This window comes from Notamacropus eugenii, chromosome 6 (assembly GCF_028372415.1).
Source record: "Notamacropus eugenii isolate mMacEug1 chromosome 6, mMacEug1.pri_v2, whole genome shotgun sequence".
In the NCBI taxonomy this organism is placed as follows: Eukaryota; Metazoa; Chordata; class Mammalia; order Diprotodontia; family Macropodidae; genus Notamacropus; species Notamacropus eugenii.
In genome coordinates this window covers 96,899,515-96,915,023 of record NC_092877.1, presented here as the reverse complement: position 1 = coordinate 96,915,023, position 15,509 = coordinate 96,899,515, and the positions used below count along the sequence as shown (strand labels likewise).

General features: G+C 37.6%; 1 protein-coding gene across 2 annotated transcripts in view; it reads right to left on the bottom strand.

The window, feature by feature from the left end:
• The window catches only part of GRXCR1 (glutaredoxin and cysteine rich domain containing 1), a 225,062-nt gene that overhangs the window by 100,802 nt on the left and 108,751 nt on the right, over positions 1-15,509 (bottom strand). Inside the window, exon 1 of one of the 2 annotated variants that reach the window (XM_072620623.1) lies at positions 3,884-14,762. The exons of the other annotated variant lie outside the window; for it this stretch is intronic. Within the exon in view, the coding sequence (XP_072476724.1) occupies positions 3,884-4,276 (393 nt within the window). The 5' untranslated portion in view covers positions 4,277-14,762. Of the gene's footprint in view, positions 1-3,883; positions 14,763-15,509 lie in introns of those variants that run through there. 2 annotated transcript variants of the gene reach the window in all.

Sequence of the window (15,509 nt, the reverse complement as noted above, 5' to 3'; positions counted from 1 at the left end):
CTCATTTTGGTATGAAAACCTATCTTACAATACAGGAAATTGGGGGAGAAGGGGATAAGCAGGGTGGGGGGGATGGTGGAAGGGAGGGCAGTGGGAGGAGGGAGCAATTAGAAGTTAACACTCTTGGGGAGGGATAGGATCAAAAGAGAGAACAGAAAAAATAAGGGGCAGGATAGGATGGAGGGAAATATAGTTAGTCTTACACAACACGACTATTATGGAAGTCATTTGCAAAACTACACAGATATGGCCTATATTGAATTGCTTGACTTCCCAAAGGGAATGGGTGGGGAGGGAGGGATGAAGAGAAGTTGGAACTCAAAGTTTTAGGAACAACTGTTGAGTATTGTTCCTGCAACTAGGAAATAAGAAATACAGGTAATGGGGTATAGAAAGTTATCTTGCCCTACAGGACAAAAGAGAAGATGGGGATAAGGGAAGGGAGGGATATTAGAAAGGAGGACAGATTGGTGATAGGGGTAATTAGAATGCTCAGTGTTTTGGGGGGGAGGGGAGAAATGGGGAGAAAATCTGGAACCCAAAATTTTGTGGAAATGAATGTTGAAAACTAAAATAAATTTGAATGGAAGAAAAATAAAAATAAAAAAACCTCTGTTGTGCCTGAGAGTTGTGTATAAGCCTTAACCATTCTATTAGACAGTAAACTTCATTAAAATAGTGTCTATGTTGTCTCTCTCTTTACACCATCAGTATCTGGTCCAGTGACTTGCACGTATTAGGCACTCAAAATTTTTTTTGAAGTTTAATTAAATTAATAAGCATGTCATGCTTAGGCCATCAAAGAAGCCTACATACATAATTTAAATTATTTAAACAAAGGTACTTTAAAATTTTAATAAATTGCCAAATCAGGATAAAATTATGCAATGATCTGGGTCCATTGCTACTCTCATCAAACTTAATCTTGGAGATTCTGATTAATCCAACGTGGCATAAGGTTAACATTCCTTTAACAGTTTCTTGTATTCCTTAAAAGTATTGAGGGGAAAATGCCTTAAACAGAGAATTTCAGTGAAGTATCCATGTTTGGAGGCCCAAGTATTTATAAGAGAAAAAACAAATGGTAGAAAGTTGGAGAGGAAGCAAAATGATTTACAAAATGATTAAAAAGATGCTGCTAATATTTAAGATCTCTTTTCGTCTAAGTTTCACATCTCATGCTTCTATAATCATTGTTCTAGAGGAAGAGGAACAGGTAGTTGCAAAAGTGCAAGGTAAATACTTCAGTGTCTCTCCACAAGAGCAGAGATGCAAAAAAATTTCAAGATGTTACTACCTACTTTGGCCCCAGAAAGGTCTCGCTCAGAGGCAGTTATACATTAAAATAATAATAACACATAGCTAACCATAGTGCTTTAATAATATAGAATATTTTAATAATAAATAATTAATCATGGTATTTTAATGCTTGCAAAGTGCCTTATAAACATTATATCATTTGATTCCTACAACAACACTAGGAAATAGATGCTATGATTATTCCCATTTTACAGATGAGGAAACTGAGGTTGAAGGGTTAATTTGCTTTCTCAAAGTAACATGGAATACAGCCTGTGAGATGTGAAGGAAAAAAGGAGAAAATAGAAAGATAAGTTTAGGGCAGTAGATTAAGGAATAAAAGTTAAATGGTTGTCCCTTCTCCTGTACTCCACCTCAACCAAGAAACTAGATCTAACTTGCTAGTCCTTGAATTTCACCTTTTTGTCCTCATAAGGTCAAAGAATGCTTCATTCAATTTTTGAAATGTTTTCTTAAGGCTACATCAAATTAAGACAAGGAAAACATAAATCACTCTTTCTCAACTACAGAACTGATTAATGATCTTAAATTAAAATCCCTTACAAGTCTCTGATAGCACCCAGGGTTATTAAACAAAAAATAAGGGAATGAAATTACAAGATGGCCATATCTTGCATTATTTTCTTCTCAAAGTACAGGTGAATATCATGTGAGGGCAGAAAATATACAAGGAAATCGTTTATCCTAACCTAAGATTAAACCTACAACTTTAGGACTTTTTACAAATTCCTATTTGTAAATTAAGATCATTAAAGGGGCACATTTCTTCCTTTGTAGGCTTTAAGACTTAAAATTGTCAAAGTAATTCATTTCAGCCAGTAAAGAATGAATAAAAACTTCAAAACAGAGGATAAAAATTAGAAACAGTAAGATAGTATAATACCTCCATGACGCATAACATAACTTAAATAAGTCAAATTGGAGGGGGAAAGAAAAGATGCATATTGAATGTAAACATTTCCAAAATGTATCCATAATGTGGGTAAAAACTACAAATGATCATCATTCAGGAATGTTACAGAAGCAATTCTTGCATTGAAGGAAAGATTGAACTACATGACATCGAAGGGGCAGATGGTACATACAGTTGATTCTAAATTTCATTCTAATTCAAATTTGTGCAAAATAGTTTCTAACTTCCTACATACTGGACATCATTTTCCCATCTAAGTTAATTTTTCTAAATCTAACAAAAACTTGGGATTTTAGATTTAGAGACAGAAAGGACATCAGCGATCATCTAGTCCAACCTCCTTATTTTACAGATAAGGAAACTGAGCACCATTAGGTGAAATGATTTGCCAAGGGTCATATAGGTGATAAGGTCAGAGCCAAATTTCAAACCCAAATCCTCTGATTTTAAATACAATAGTCTTTCCAATTCACTACGTGACCTCCACAGTGTATATGTATGAAAAATCATGTCCAAAACATTGTTTCCTAGTATTCATTCAGAAAAGAAATACTTTGTGGTTTTTCTGTATGAAAAAAAAAATGTCTTCCTTTGAAACAGAGATATTCAAATGCATTTTGCTGAAATTCCCCACTCTTATCACCACCCCCTCACAGCTTACACAAATGGGGACCCTGGTGAGACATACAAAATTTTCCAAAAGATCATTTTCCAAAATGTTAGGAACCAGAGAAAATGGATTTATAATGAATATCAGATTACCACCTTAGAGAGAATGATCAAGGCTTTCTTTTCTGAAATTATGATTCATATTTTCACCAGCAAACCTTTCATCAAAATAATCCTGACCAAACCAGGGTTCTCTTCCATTTATAAAATGTGCCTTGACATCAAATCATTTTGAATAGAGGACAGTCAAAGATCCCAAAGCTTTTGCATAATACATTCTTATGCTAATATGTGAAATCTCTCATATTTTAGAGAACTGTTTATTTACTGTGAAACTAGTTCTCAGTCTGTGCCTTCACATTGGAATAACCTTTTCCAAGCCTTACTCTTGAATTCTTGGAAGTAGATTAATGGAGTTTGGGGACCCAAACTGTAATCCTTTTAGTATTAAAATAGAAGAAATGTCACTCTCAACCAAAATGTCTTCATAAAATTGCACATAATTTCTTTGGGCCCACATTAGCATTTATAAGTATTTATATGCCTGAAGAGGGGGAGAACCACTTAGCTTCCAGAACAGTGCTACACTGCCAGAGAGCTGGCACAGAGCCCACCATTTCTCTCCCAAGGCTTTGACTCTAACTGAAAATGTATACTTCTGTCATGTCTTGTTCCTAGGCTAGGGGAAAAAAAGTTATCCTGTTTAGTCAGCACACCCTGGGGGAACAACACTCAAGAGATTTCATAGCAAATTTGGCTTTGAGAAATAGGCCTAATTTACTAAGTGCAGTGACCTTATCCTCAACTTGGCTGACTGGAGAGAGAACATCGTAGATGTACAAGTGTGCCACTGTGAGTCATGAAGTATGTAAGAGAAGTCATGAATAAGAGAGCTTCTATTTAGAGAGGAAACTGGAGGGAGCAGGGTCCAGATGGCAAGTCCAGAGCAAACTCGTGGGAAAGGAAAGCTATATTACTTACCTGTAGCACTTTGGTTAAGTTGTTAAAAAGGGCTTGGCCAGCACTAACTTTGTATTTGATGCCTCTGACTGTACCATTTTTGCTTAAAATGTTGACTCGTCTTGTACCAAATCCTTTCTCAGCGGTAGCCCTTGCTAACACAAGTAAGTTATCCTGGTAATTTTCATTTTCATCCCCCTCTGATCCTATATGGCCATTTTGTTGTCCTTCTCCTTCACTTGGTCCACTATTGTGGTCTGTCCCACAGCTACTGGCACATTCAGAATCCAGCGAGTCTGAAGGCTCTCCATCCTCATAAACCTCCTTTAGGACTCTCCCACTGTGAGATGAAGCAATCCGAAATCGGACTTTCCGCTGCCTGTCACCTTCAGACTTCATCTCACTCCTAAACATGGTCCCATCTGCCCAAATGAACAAAGAAGTTTACATCATTCTGGTTTCAGTTGGTATTAGACCTGCCAGCTTGTCACGCTTACAATATCTGGGCTTGTTTCAGGGGATAGTGGGTCACATATGGAGTAATCCTGTCAAGGAAAGAGGACTCCCCAGAATGGACAGTACATCTCTGCAATGAATAATGAATGTAAGGGTGTGTGCTATGGTTACCTTTAAACTAAAAACCGTAAAGTGATCCCATCCATTAAATATTGAACAGGCATGCTCTGACTCTAACAGTGCACACATAAGTAAGAGGGCATGCAATGAAACAGAAAATAGGTGTAAGATAGGAAAATGAACTTAGCATCTTTGAGCAAATAGTGTTGAGAGAGTTCCTGGTAGAAGAAACATCTCTTTCAATGTCCTTTGAGTAGAGAAGCCAAAGAGAAGATACTGACTCATAAGAAAATGTAGATGTGTCCAGAATCATGCTCTTCACACTTAGGTAATGTCATTTGTCAGAATACAAAGGTGCATTTTTTTTCTCTTCCATGCTCCTTTTTCATGATAAAATCTAATAGGCCAATATATAAAACATAATCATCTTATGCAGTAAAACTACATAAACACATTCCCTTAAAGTACTATTAAGGCAAATGTGTTGTTTTCTTATTGGTATCTTTTCTAGTTAGTGTGAGCTGAATTCCCAGAAGATAGATAGCATTATATTCAATCCCAGTTAACTAGAAGAATATTCCTTCAGGGAAAAAAAACCAACCTTTCGTTCACTAGGTTGTGTAGAATAAAAGCGTTTCTGTTGATGCTGTACCAGTCCACAGGTTGGGGAACACTGTCTACTCTAAGCACACAGCTTTCAAGCACATGTAGAACAACGATCAAGGAAAGGGAAATCCATCTAAGCAACCCAATCAGCCAAATCAATCCTGGCAATCAATGGGACAACAGATATTGCATCAACTGCCTACCCCGTCAACTTGTACATTATGGTTTTTCTTATGTAGAGACTCTTTCAAAGGACCAGATGTTTGTTAGGAGCCTGCCACTTAACTCTCCTTAGTAATGTCCTAACTGACCCCCATTCTTTCTAGGACAATAACATGTCTCTTCTCCCACTTAGCCTTGACTGAAATGACAGATCTAAGAAAAGGGCATAGGAATGGGCTGAATGATCATATTAATGGGATACCTTTCTGTTTTTAATGGCATTGGACCTCCCTTATTATTCAGAATTCATCTTTCCTTTAAAAGGAAGTAGCACTCACAATGGCGCTCACAGCTAGCATAGAATTTGGGGTACAGAAGGTACAATTTTGTCTCCAGCGATCAAGAAAATTGAACAGCAAATTATAGAAACTACATAAGCCCCAACTTGAGTGGAAGAACTAAAGGAAAGATATAATGGTACGTAAGACTTCAACTTGTCCCTCTCACCCTCTTCTGTCTTTTCCCTTTCTTCTGTCTCTTTCCAGTGAACAAGCGGTGGCAGCGGCCATGTGGCTTTCCTTCTGGCAGGCAAGACAGCTTGTCTCATCCCCTCCCTCAGCTCCTGGCACTTTGTTCTTCCTTCTCTCTGACTGATTTGGAGCCAGGAGTTTTCAGTGCTCTCATGTCATGATCTAATTGGGGCTGCCCAGGGGAAATTACCTAATTCTGTCATTTTGTTAGAGAGGACTTGGAATCAGGACTCCTAGGTTCAAATACTGCCTTTGATACTAGCCATGTAACCCTGGGCAAGTCTTCTCTGAGTCTCAAAACCCTCAACTGTAAAGTGGGGACAATAATACTTAAATGTCCTTCTTCAAGGGGTTGTTTTCAAGTCATTCTCATTGTTCTATCTATAGGAAATTATGGTGGTCTGTGACTTCAGGGTTATTGTCAAGAATTATATTCACACAATAGGTAGAAATCATTTCTGACAGATTTCCATATTTGTGCTTAAATACAAATTTTCCAGGGAGTCCATACACTCACATGTCTTCATATATTTTTCATTCTCTCTTGAGAAAAAAAAAGTCCCTATATAGTGTACTTCAACAAGCCAAAAATACACACTAGCGTCCATCAATTACAGATGCCAAGAGATGTGATTGTGAATGGGGAAGTCCATTTTACCATCAAGTTCCTCCCCAAAATAGTGTTGCTAATTAACCCTTCTCAGGTGCTACCTCCTCAAAGAAGCCTTCTCTGATTTCTCCCACATAGAAGTGATCTCTGTCTCATTGTATCTCTAGAACACTGTATCTCTAGTTTTTATTTATCCTATTAAATCTTATGTCATAGCTATTTATGTATATGTTTTATTTCCCTTATTAAAGTGTTTTGGGAATTTTTTTATATTTTGTTTTGTTTTATGAAATTCACAGATCCCTTAAATCTACTACTCAGCCCTATGGTGATCCATAAACCCCAAGTTAAGAACTCCTGCTTTAAAGACTGTCACCATCTGACCCTCTTCATTGGCCTCCTTCTTCCTAACCTTTCCAGTTGGCTAGGAGTATGCCAATGTTACTCCATTTGGTGGTATTTTGGGGACAGGGCGGTCAGAATCTTCCTCAAAGCATAGCTAATGAGGCTCCACCAAAGCACCTACTTTTGCTAGTCAAATGGAAGACTTGGTTCAAATTTAAGACATTTCATGATAAACAAATGTAACAAAATAACAGAACAATGCTGTCATAAGCCTTGAGCCCACCCTCCTAATGAGTGTACAAATACCTCATTTCACAGCAAATTACTCTCTGAGAAACAGGTCTAATTTATTAATGAGCTCATACTCATTAGGAAAAGTAGACGTATACATCTGAACAAATCGACAAGTATTTAGTAAGTGCTTACGACATGCCAGTCGCTGGGCTGGGGTTATAAAGAAAATTTAAAAATAGCCTTTGTCCTCAAGGAGCTCTAATGGTGGAGACATCATGGAAATAACTACCTACAAACAAGATAGACAGACAGAGATACACACATACATATTTCATATAAAACGTGTTGGTAATTTCAGAGGAAAGACACTAGCATTAAGGTAGACCAAGAAAGGCATCTTGCAGATAACAAAATATTAGCTGAGCAATTCTCAGCTGGGGAGTCCAGAAGGCAGAGATGAAGAAGGAGAACATTCCGGTTTGAGGGACAGCCAGAGAAAAAGTCAGAAGATGGAGTGTCTTGAGTGAAGAACAGGGAGGCCAGCGTCACTCATTTGTAGTTATGGGGCAAGAAGTAAAGTCTAAAAAGATTGGTTTTAAAATATAAGAATAATATTGGAATATACAAACATTAAACACATTTCTGGGATACCCACGTGCAGAGTTACACATAAGTGATGCATGACTAAGGTACATAGGTAAATCCAACGTTGCAAAGCTGAAGCCATTATGTTGTTCTGTCAGACCTGCTTGCTGCCTAGCATGGATCATCACTGATTTCTACCAAGCATTTCACTTTAGCTATATTTCTGCTGCTCCCTAGCATGCATCATTTCTCTGCTCTATCAAGTCTTCAGCAATCCATACCTTTAGGATTGCCTAATTTCCTGTCCAATGGGAAGCTATGGCTAAAAGAAAAGAATCTTATGTGGAACATACAGACATAAAACACATGTCCAGGGACCTCTGTGAAGAGATAGGCATACATGACCAAGGTACATGAGGAAGAACAAGTCTCTTCCCTACAAGAAAAGTTATGCCTTTCAGCCACCTCCATTTTCCACTAGAGAGTGCTATTGTTAATACACTTCTCCTCTATTGAGCCTCATATAAGTATTACCTTCAGGCTCACTTGCTACAGTCTTCCAGTTTTCTGCTATCTTTGTTAGTAGCAAGTCTTTCCATTGACTCCAAAGAAACTGACTCTGAAATTCTGTTTAATTTTTCTCCATCAGCACTCTCATCCAATTGCCATAAAGATCCCTTTGTTTAGGTCACTTAACAATGACCATGAAGCTCTTTCTCTCAGCAGGGTTATGGTAGGAGATGGTACTATGTTTATTGATGGTAATCATGATATTTACAAGGCTACAGCTCCAAAATCTCCTCTCTTCACCTCTAACCACTAAGTAAATTTAGACACACTTCAGGGAACATACAGAGAGGAACAAAAACAAAGTGATAGAGAGGTGGGTACATCATGTGAGAGAAAAGATGAAAATAGCTAAGTCTAGTCTGACTAAAGAATGACTAAGGGGAAACATGATTACAATCTCCAAATATTTTTAAAGAGTGAATTTCAAAGAAGGAGCAGTAGACCAAGACTCAAAAGGATTAGATAACACTTCAAGTTGCAAACATGTGGGTTCTTCTATTAAAGAATCAAACTAAGAATCAATGTTTCAAGAAAAAATTCTTTCAAATTGGGGTTTACATTCTTTTTTTTCCATTTACATTTTTCAATGTAAAAGAGTGGCTCATTTATAATCTTTGAGTGGGGAACTAACAAGTTAAGTCACCTGCCCATAGTCACACAGTTATGTGATAGAATTAAGATTTGAACCCTATGTGTTTCCAATTTAGCTGGTCCTCTATTACTGCGAAAACTAGCTGTCAGTAAATGCAGAGACATGTATGCTGGAAATTCATTTTATATTATCTGAAGACAAATTCTCATGAGCTAACAGTTTACTAGTTCTGTTTCCTATTGATCTGTATGATCATTTCATACATATTTTAAGGCTTAAATAAAGCTAAATCATTCCTTTCTGTGATTCTCTATGTGGTATTCCACAATCATTTATATATGAATACAAGAAAGTATTTTTTTATTATCTTTGATGTTCAAGGCAAAGGTAAACCAAGTATAAAAGATGTATAAAATGCAATCCTGACCTAAAAGAGTTTACAATACAGTTGGGGAGAAACAATGTGAACACAAGTAATTACATTAGAAGGCAATATATATTAATGCCGTATGAATGATACAAATGAGAAGTGGTCTAGCAATGATATTCCTTCTTTTATAGTAACATCTCCAGTTGTCGTCACATACGTCTTGCCACTGGACTCAGATGACCCTGGAGGAGAGAGTGAGGCTGGTCACTTTGCACAGCCCTGCCTCACTTAAATCCAATTCACTTGCAAGTCAAGACATCACTTTCCTGATTCATGATCCTCATCAAGAATGAAGGATGAACAAAAACAGTCATCCTAGCTTTCCTCAAACTCCTGCTCATTAACCTCAACTATGGTTCCCTTGAAATTTAGTCTGCTCATTGTTCTAGCCTCCAAAATCTGCCTCCAAAAAGAATACTAGGCCTTGGTTCAGGAAGTTTTATCTTCCGAGTTCAAATCTGACTTCACACATTATAGCTCTGTGATCCTTGGCAAGTCACTTAACCTTGTTTTCCTCAATTTCCTCAGCTATAAAATGAGCTGGAGAAGGAAATGGCAAACCATTCCAATATCTTTGTCAAGGAAACAGCAAACGGGGTCACAATGAGTCAGACATGACTGAACAAAAATAACAACATTTAGAACTGGAGCTCAGGAGAGAGAGTAGGGCTAGATATAGAGATATAGAAATAATCTGAATTGAGATAATTAAGCCCATGGGAACAAATGAGATCATCAAGAGAGTGAGAATAGAGAGGAAAGAGAAGTAGGTCCAAAAGAAAAGCTTGGGGAACATTCATAATTAGTGGGTATGTCATGGAAGATCTAGCAAAAGAGACTGTTTTACTTTCTAAACTCTTACAGGGTATAGATATTGCTATAAAGTATGCATGATATTACTATGCATATATACAGATGCTTAAGAAATATTACATTGTGATAAATTCAAAGATGAGAAACACTGACACTAATTTTCAAAAGAATCTTCCAGCAAAGAGATCTCAAGTCAGTTATCTTGTTTTCAGATTAGGTGGTCTTTACATTTAGGAGTCTAATCCCTTTTTTTCTATGGCAGATATAACATCAAATGATAAATATCATTTTATTGATAAAAGCATATATAATATGGCATAAATGCTGTGCTGCAGATAATCATGAAAAAGTGTGAGTCAAGTGAGTTTAGATGAGTTTTGCCATTTGAAGTAATAGTGACAAAAACCCCATGAAACCATACTGTGGCCCTGTGTCTCTTCTGTTACTGCTTTCTGGATATCACTTTCATCCTCATTTTTTATCTCAAAAACACTAAAAATTGATTGGTGCAAGTAAAGTAGCAGCTTCATTCCAGTATTTGGCAATACAATTCTTTGTTTGTTTGTTTGTTTTCTAGCCTCACTTGTCACTAGTGTAGGAATAAACCATTCATCACTCCCCAAATGCTGTTCCTAAGGCCTCCTAACTGATGGAGAGAAAACATGTTTGGATTTTTTAATGATATTGGTGAGAGGTAAAAAAATCAATTTAATACCAACGCTATGTAAAAGAATAGAAATAACCTATAAAACTTCAGGGTTCATAGCATATTTTCAGTCTTACTTAATTCAAAATTTAGTAAATGTTGACAAGTAAGTTCCTATTATATATAAGGCAACATGAAAATATAGAACAGAATAGTTCCCTATATTTGGATTCATTATTTCATTACTCATGGCAATTGTAGATGTCAAGAGACAAGAATTTCTTATGGATAGAAGAAAAGAATTAGGGGAGATTTTAAGAGACAAACTTGGAAATGCTGTCTGACAAAGGGGCCATTCTTGGGCTAAGCAACTAGAGAAAACATGAAAAGTTTCTGTATTAGTTCCTTATTCAACAAATTTTTGATAGAGGCAAAAAACACTGGGGACAGGATTAGACCAGGAGCCCAAAGGAATCCTTCTAGCACCCAGGGTATGAAAGTTGAGGTGTACCAAGGCAGAAAGAGATCCCAACGGATCCATAAACAAGTACTTGGTCTGGGAATAAACACCATCTGGTAGTGCTATCACCCACCATCCAGGTCCAGGTTGCAGAGCCAGGGTGGATAGATACATCTGTGAAAGTTGGACCTAGCTATTTACTGAGCAAGGAACAGGTTCTGGGAAGCAAATGGTTGTGTGGTGCTGATCCTAAGAGCAGAGCATTCCAGACAAAGGGGAGCACTCTTTACCTGCAAGGACTCGCAGTAGGCTGAATCTAGCAGCAGTCAACTGAAATGCCCGTCAAGTTACTGGCCAAAAGACCCAAAACTTGTTCATCAATTCACAGAACTAAAACCTGATGGGCAATGAACATACTCTTCCCTAAATTATAATACTTTAGGTGCACTTAAACTCTATAGGCCCCCAGAAGGAGCAGTGAAAGCAGCAGAATGATGTAAGAGGAGAAAAGTTCAGCACAAACATAACAGCTCACAGTCCCACACTCCCTAGATGTGTGCAGAGTAAAGCACTAACAAAGAAAAGTCAAGAAGTAGGCTGGAAGAATGAGGAAATAAAGAATCAGACAATAAAAAGCCATTGTGGTGACAGGGAAGCCTAACATACAAACATAGAAGAAAAGAATGACTTGAAATAAATCTACAAGCAAAATCTCAAAGTAAAATGCAGCTTGGAAACAAGTCCAACAAGAATTCCAAGAAGAGTTAGAGCAAGGATTTGAGGGAGAGGTGGAGCCAAGATGGTGGAGTAGAAGGATGAACCTGCTCCAGGCTCTCCCCTCATAGTCCATAAAATGCCTGTAAAAAATAACTGTAAACAACTTCTAGAACAGCATAAAATGCAAAATGACAGAGTGAAAGAAATTTCCAGCCCAAGACAGTCTGGAAGGCCCACAGGAAAAGTCTATCGCACCAGGCTCAAAGCAGAGCACAGTCCAGCCTTGGTCGTGCAGCCCAGCAGAGACAGGACTGGAGCAGGTTTCAGGGTGAAGAATCATGGGTAGCAGCTGCAGTTCCCACATTTCTTAACCCACAAATGCCAAAAACAGCTTCAACAGTCAGTAAGAAAGCTCTTTCACCTAGGTGAGAGAGAGGTGTGGATTTGACCCCCTGGCCCCAGGGCAGCACCAGTCACTGCAGCAGCTTCCACTTTTGGAGCCCTTCGCCTAAAGACCCTAGGGGAATCCAGCTGTTAATCTCAGCCCTTAGTCGTGGTCCTGGGGTGAGGAGGAGTACTGGCTTGGTGGAGCTGATGCAGGTTGTGGAGAGGGAATCCTACTCCTAGATCCTGGGCAGAAAAGAGTGCTTGTGGTTGCTCACAGACAAGAGTGCAGGCCAGGAGAAGAATAAACTCCTCTCCCCTGATTGTGCCACCTTGGAGGAACTGAAAACTTACAGGTCCCTAGAGTATACCCTCCACTTGACAAAGGACTCAAAAGTCAAGTAACTGACTGGGAAAATGCCCCCAAAAGGGGAAAAAAATAAGACCACAGAAGGTTCCTTTCTTGGTGAAAAGGTATTTCTTCCATCATTTCAGATGAGGAAGAACAAAGCATACCATTAAAGAAAAATATCAAAGTCAAGGTTTGTACATCCAAATCCTCCAAAAAAAAAAATATGCAATGGAATCAGGTCATGGAAGAGATCAAAAAGAATTTTGAAAATCAAGAGAGGTGGAGGAAAAATTGGGAAGAGAAATAAGAGCAACGCAAGAAAATCATGAAAAGTGAGTCAATAACTTGCTAAAAGAGATCCAAAAAAAAGGCTGAAGAAAATAACACCTTTAAAAATAGACTAACCCAAATGGCAAAAGAGGTCCAAAAAACCAATGAGGAGAAGGATGCTTTAAAAAACAGAATGGACCAAATGGAAAAGGAGGTACAAAAGCTCACTGAAGACAATAGTACTTTAAAAATTAGAATGAGCAGATAGAAGCTAATAACTTTATGAGAAACCAAGAAATCATAAAACAAAACTAAAAGAATGAAAAAATAGAAGACAATGTGAAGTATCTCACTGGAAAACAACTGACCTGGAAAATAGATCCATGAGAGATAATATAAAATTTATTGGTCTACCTGAAAACTATGATCAAAAAAAGAGCCTAGACACCATCTTCCAAGAAATTATCAAGGAAAACTGCCCCGATATTCTAGAACTAGAGGGCAAAATAGAAATGGAAAGAATTCACAGATCACCTCCTGAAAGAGATCCCAAAAGGAAAACTCCTAGGAATATTGTAGCCAGATTCCAGAGTTCTCAGGTCAAGAAGAAAATATTACCAGCAGCCAGAAAGAAGCAATTTAAGTATTGTGGAAATACAATCAGGATAACACAGGATTTAGTAGCTTCTACGCTAAGAAACTGAAGGGCTTGGAATATGATATTCCAGAGATCAAAGGAGATGGGATTAAAATCAAGAATCACCTACCCAATAAAACTGAGTATAATACTTCAGGGGAAAAAATAGAATTTCATTGAAATAGAGGACTTCCAAGCATTCTTGTTGAAAAGACCAGAGCTGAATAGAAAATTTGACTTGCAAATACAAGAATCAAGAGAAACATGAAAAGGTAAACAGGAAAGAGATGCCTTAAGGAAATCACTAAAGATGAACTACTTACATTCCTACATGGAAAGATGTTACTTGAAACTCATGAGACCTTTTTCTGTATTAGGGTATTTAGAGGGAATATACATATCTATCTATCTATCTATCTATCTGTATATATATGTAGGTATATATGAGTATGTTCGTATGTGTATATTATGTATGTGAAGGTATGTATATGTACATGAGTATATGTGTGTCTGTATATATATGTGTATGTATATATGTGTGCATATATACATACACATATATATACATATACATACACACGTAGGCAGAGGGCACAATGTGAGCTGAATATGAAAGGAGAATACCTTAAAAAATAAAATTTACTGTTTAGTGCAATGTACTAGGAGTAAGAGAAAGGGAGATGTAGAATGTAGCAAATCATCTCACATAAAAGTGGGAAGAAAGAGCTTTTACAATGGAGGGGAAAGGGTGGGGGAGATAAAAGGAAATAATTGAGCCTTACTCTCATGGAATTTGGCTTAAGGAGGGAATAATACACATTCAATTGGGTATGGAAATCTATTTTACCCCACAGGAAGGCAAGGGAAGGGATAGGAGAGGGAAGATAATAGAAGGGACAGATAATTGGGGAAAGGGATAATCATTAGCAAACACCACTGTAGGAGGACAGGTCAAGGTACAGAATGAAATAAATGAAGGGCAGGATGGGATAGAGGGAAATCTGATTAGTCTTTTACAACATAACTATTATGGAAGTGCTTTGCATTGTTACACATGAATGACCTATATTGAATTGCTTGTTTTCTCAATGAGGGTAGGCAGGGAGGGAGGGAAAGAACATGGACTCAAAGCTTTAAGAATGAATATTAAAAATTGTTTTAGCATGCAATTGAAAATTAAGCTATACAGGCAATAGAATATAGAAGTCTATTTTGTCCTACAGGAAAATAGAAGGGAAGAGGGATGGAAGAAGGGTAGGTAACAGAAGGGAGGACAGACTGGAGGAAGAGGTGGATAGGGTGCATGCTGTCCTGGGGTAGGGGGTAGGGAGTGATGGGGAGAAAATTTTGAATTCAAATTCCTGTGGAAGTGAATATTAAGAACTGAAAAATAAATAAATTATGTATTGAAAAAAAAGAATTTGGGGAGAAAAGGAGCTAAAAAATTATTTTAAAATCAAATGAGAACAGTAAAGGGAAAAACAGGAAAAGAAGCAAGAACTAGGGAAGAAAGATATGAAATGAGAATTAATGACTTGAAAAAAGAGGAACAAAACCTTAGTGATGAAAATAACTCCTCAAGAAAGAAAATTGGTCAAATGCAAGCTAATAACCTCAAGAGACATGAAGAAAGAAAATTAAAAGACTGAAAAAGGGTAAAAATATGAAGTAGTTTATAGAAAACTAACTGCCCTGGAAAACAAATTGAGGAGAGATAATTTAACAATCACTGAACTACCTGAAAGTCATTAACATCTCCCCCCCCCAAAAAAAGAAGAGCCTACTTATCATATTTCAAGAAATAATAGAAGAAAGCTATTCAGTTATCTTAGAACTAGAGGGCAAAGTAGAAACTAAAAGAATCCATTGGTCATCTCCTGAAAGAAACCCCAAAATGAAAACTCCCAAGAATATCATAGCCGAAATTAAGAACTCATCATTCAAGGGGGAAAACAATACTACATGAAGCCACTTTCCAGCTCTAGAACTATGGTTAGATGGATATCATTACTGCTCTTAGAAAGGACAATGTTACTCAACTTCTCTGTGACTCAGCCCTTAGTTGTGGTCCTGGGGTGAGGAGGAGTACTGGCCTGGTGGAGCTGGTGGAAGTTGTAGAGAGGGAATT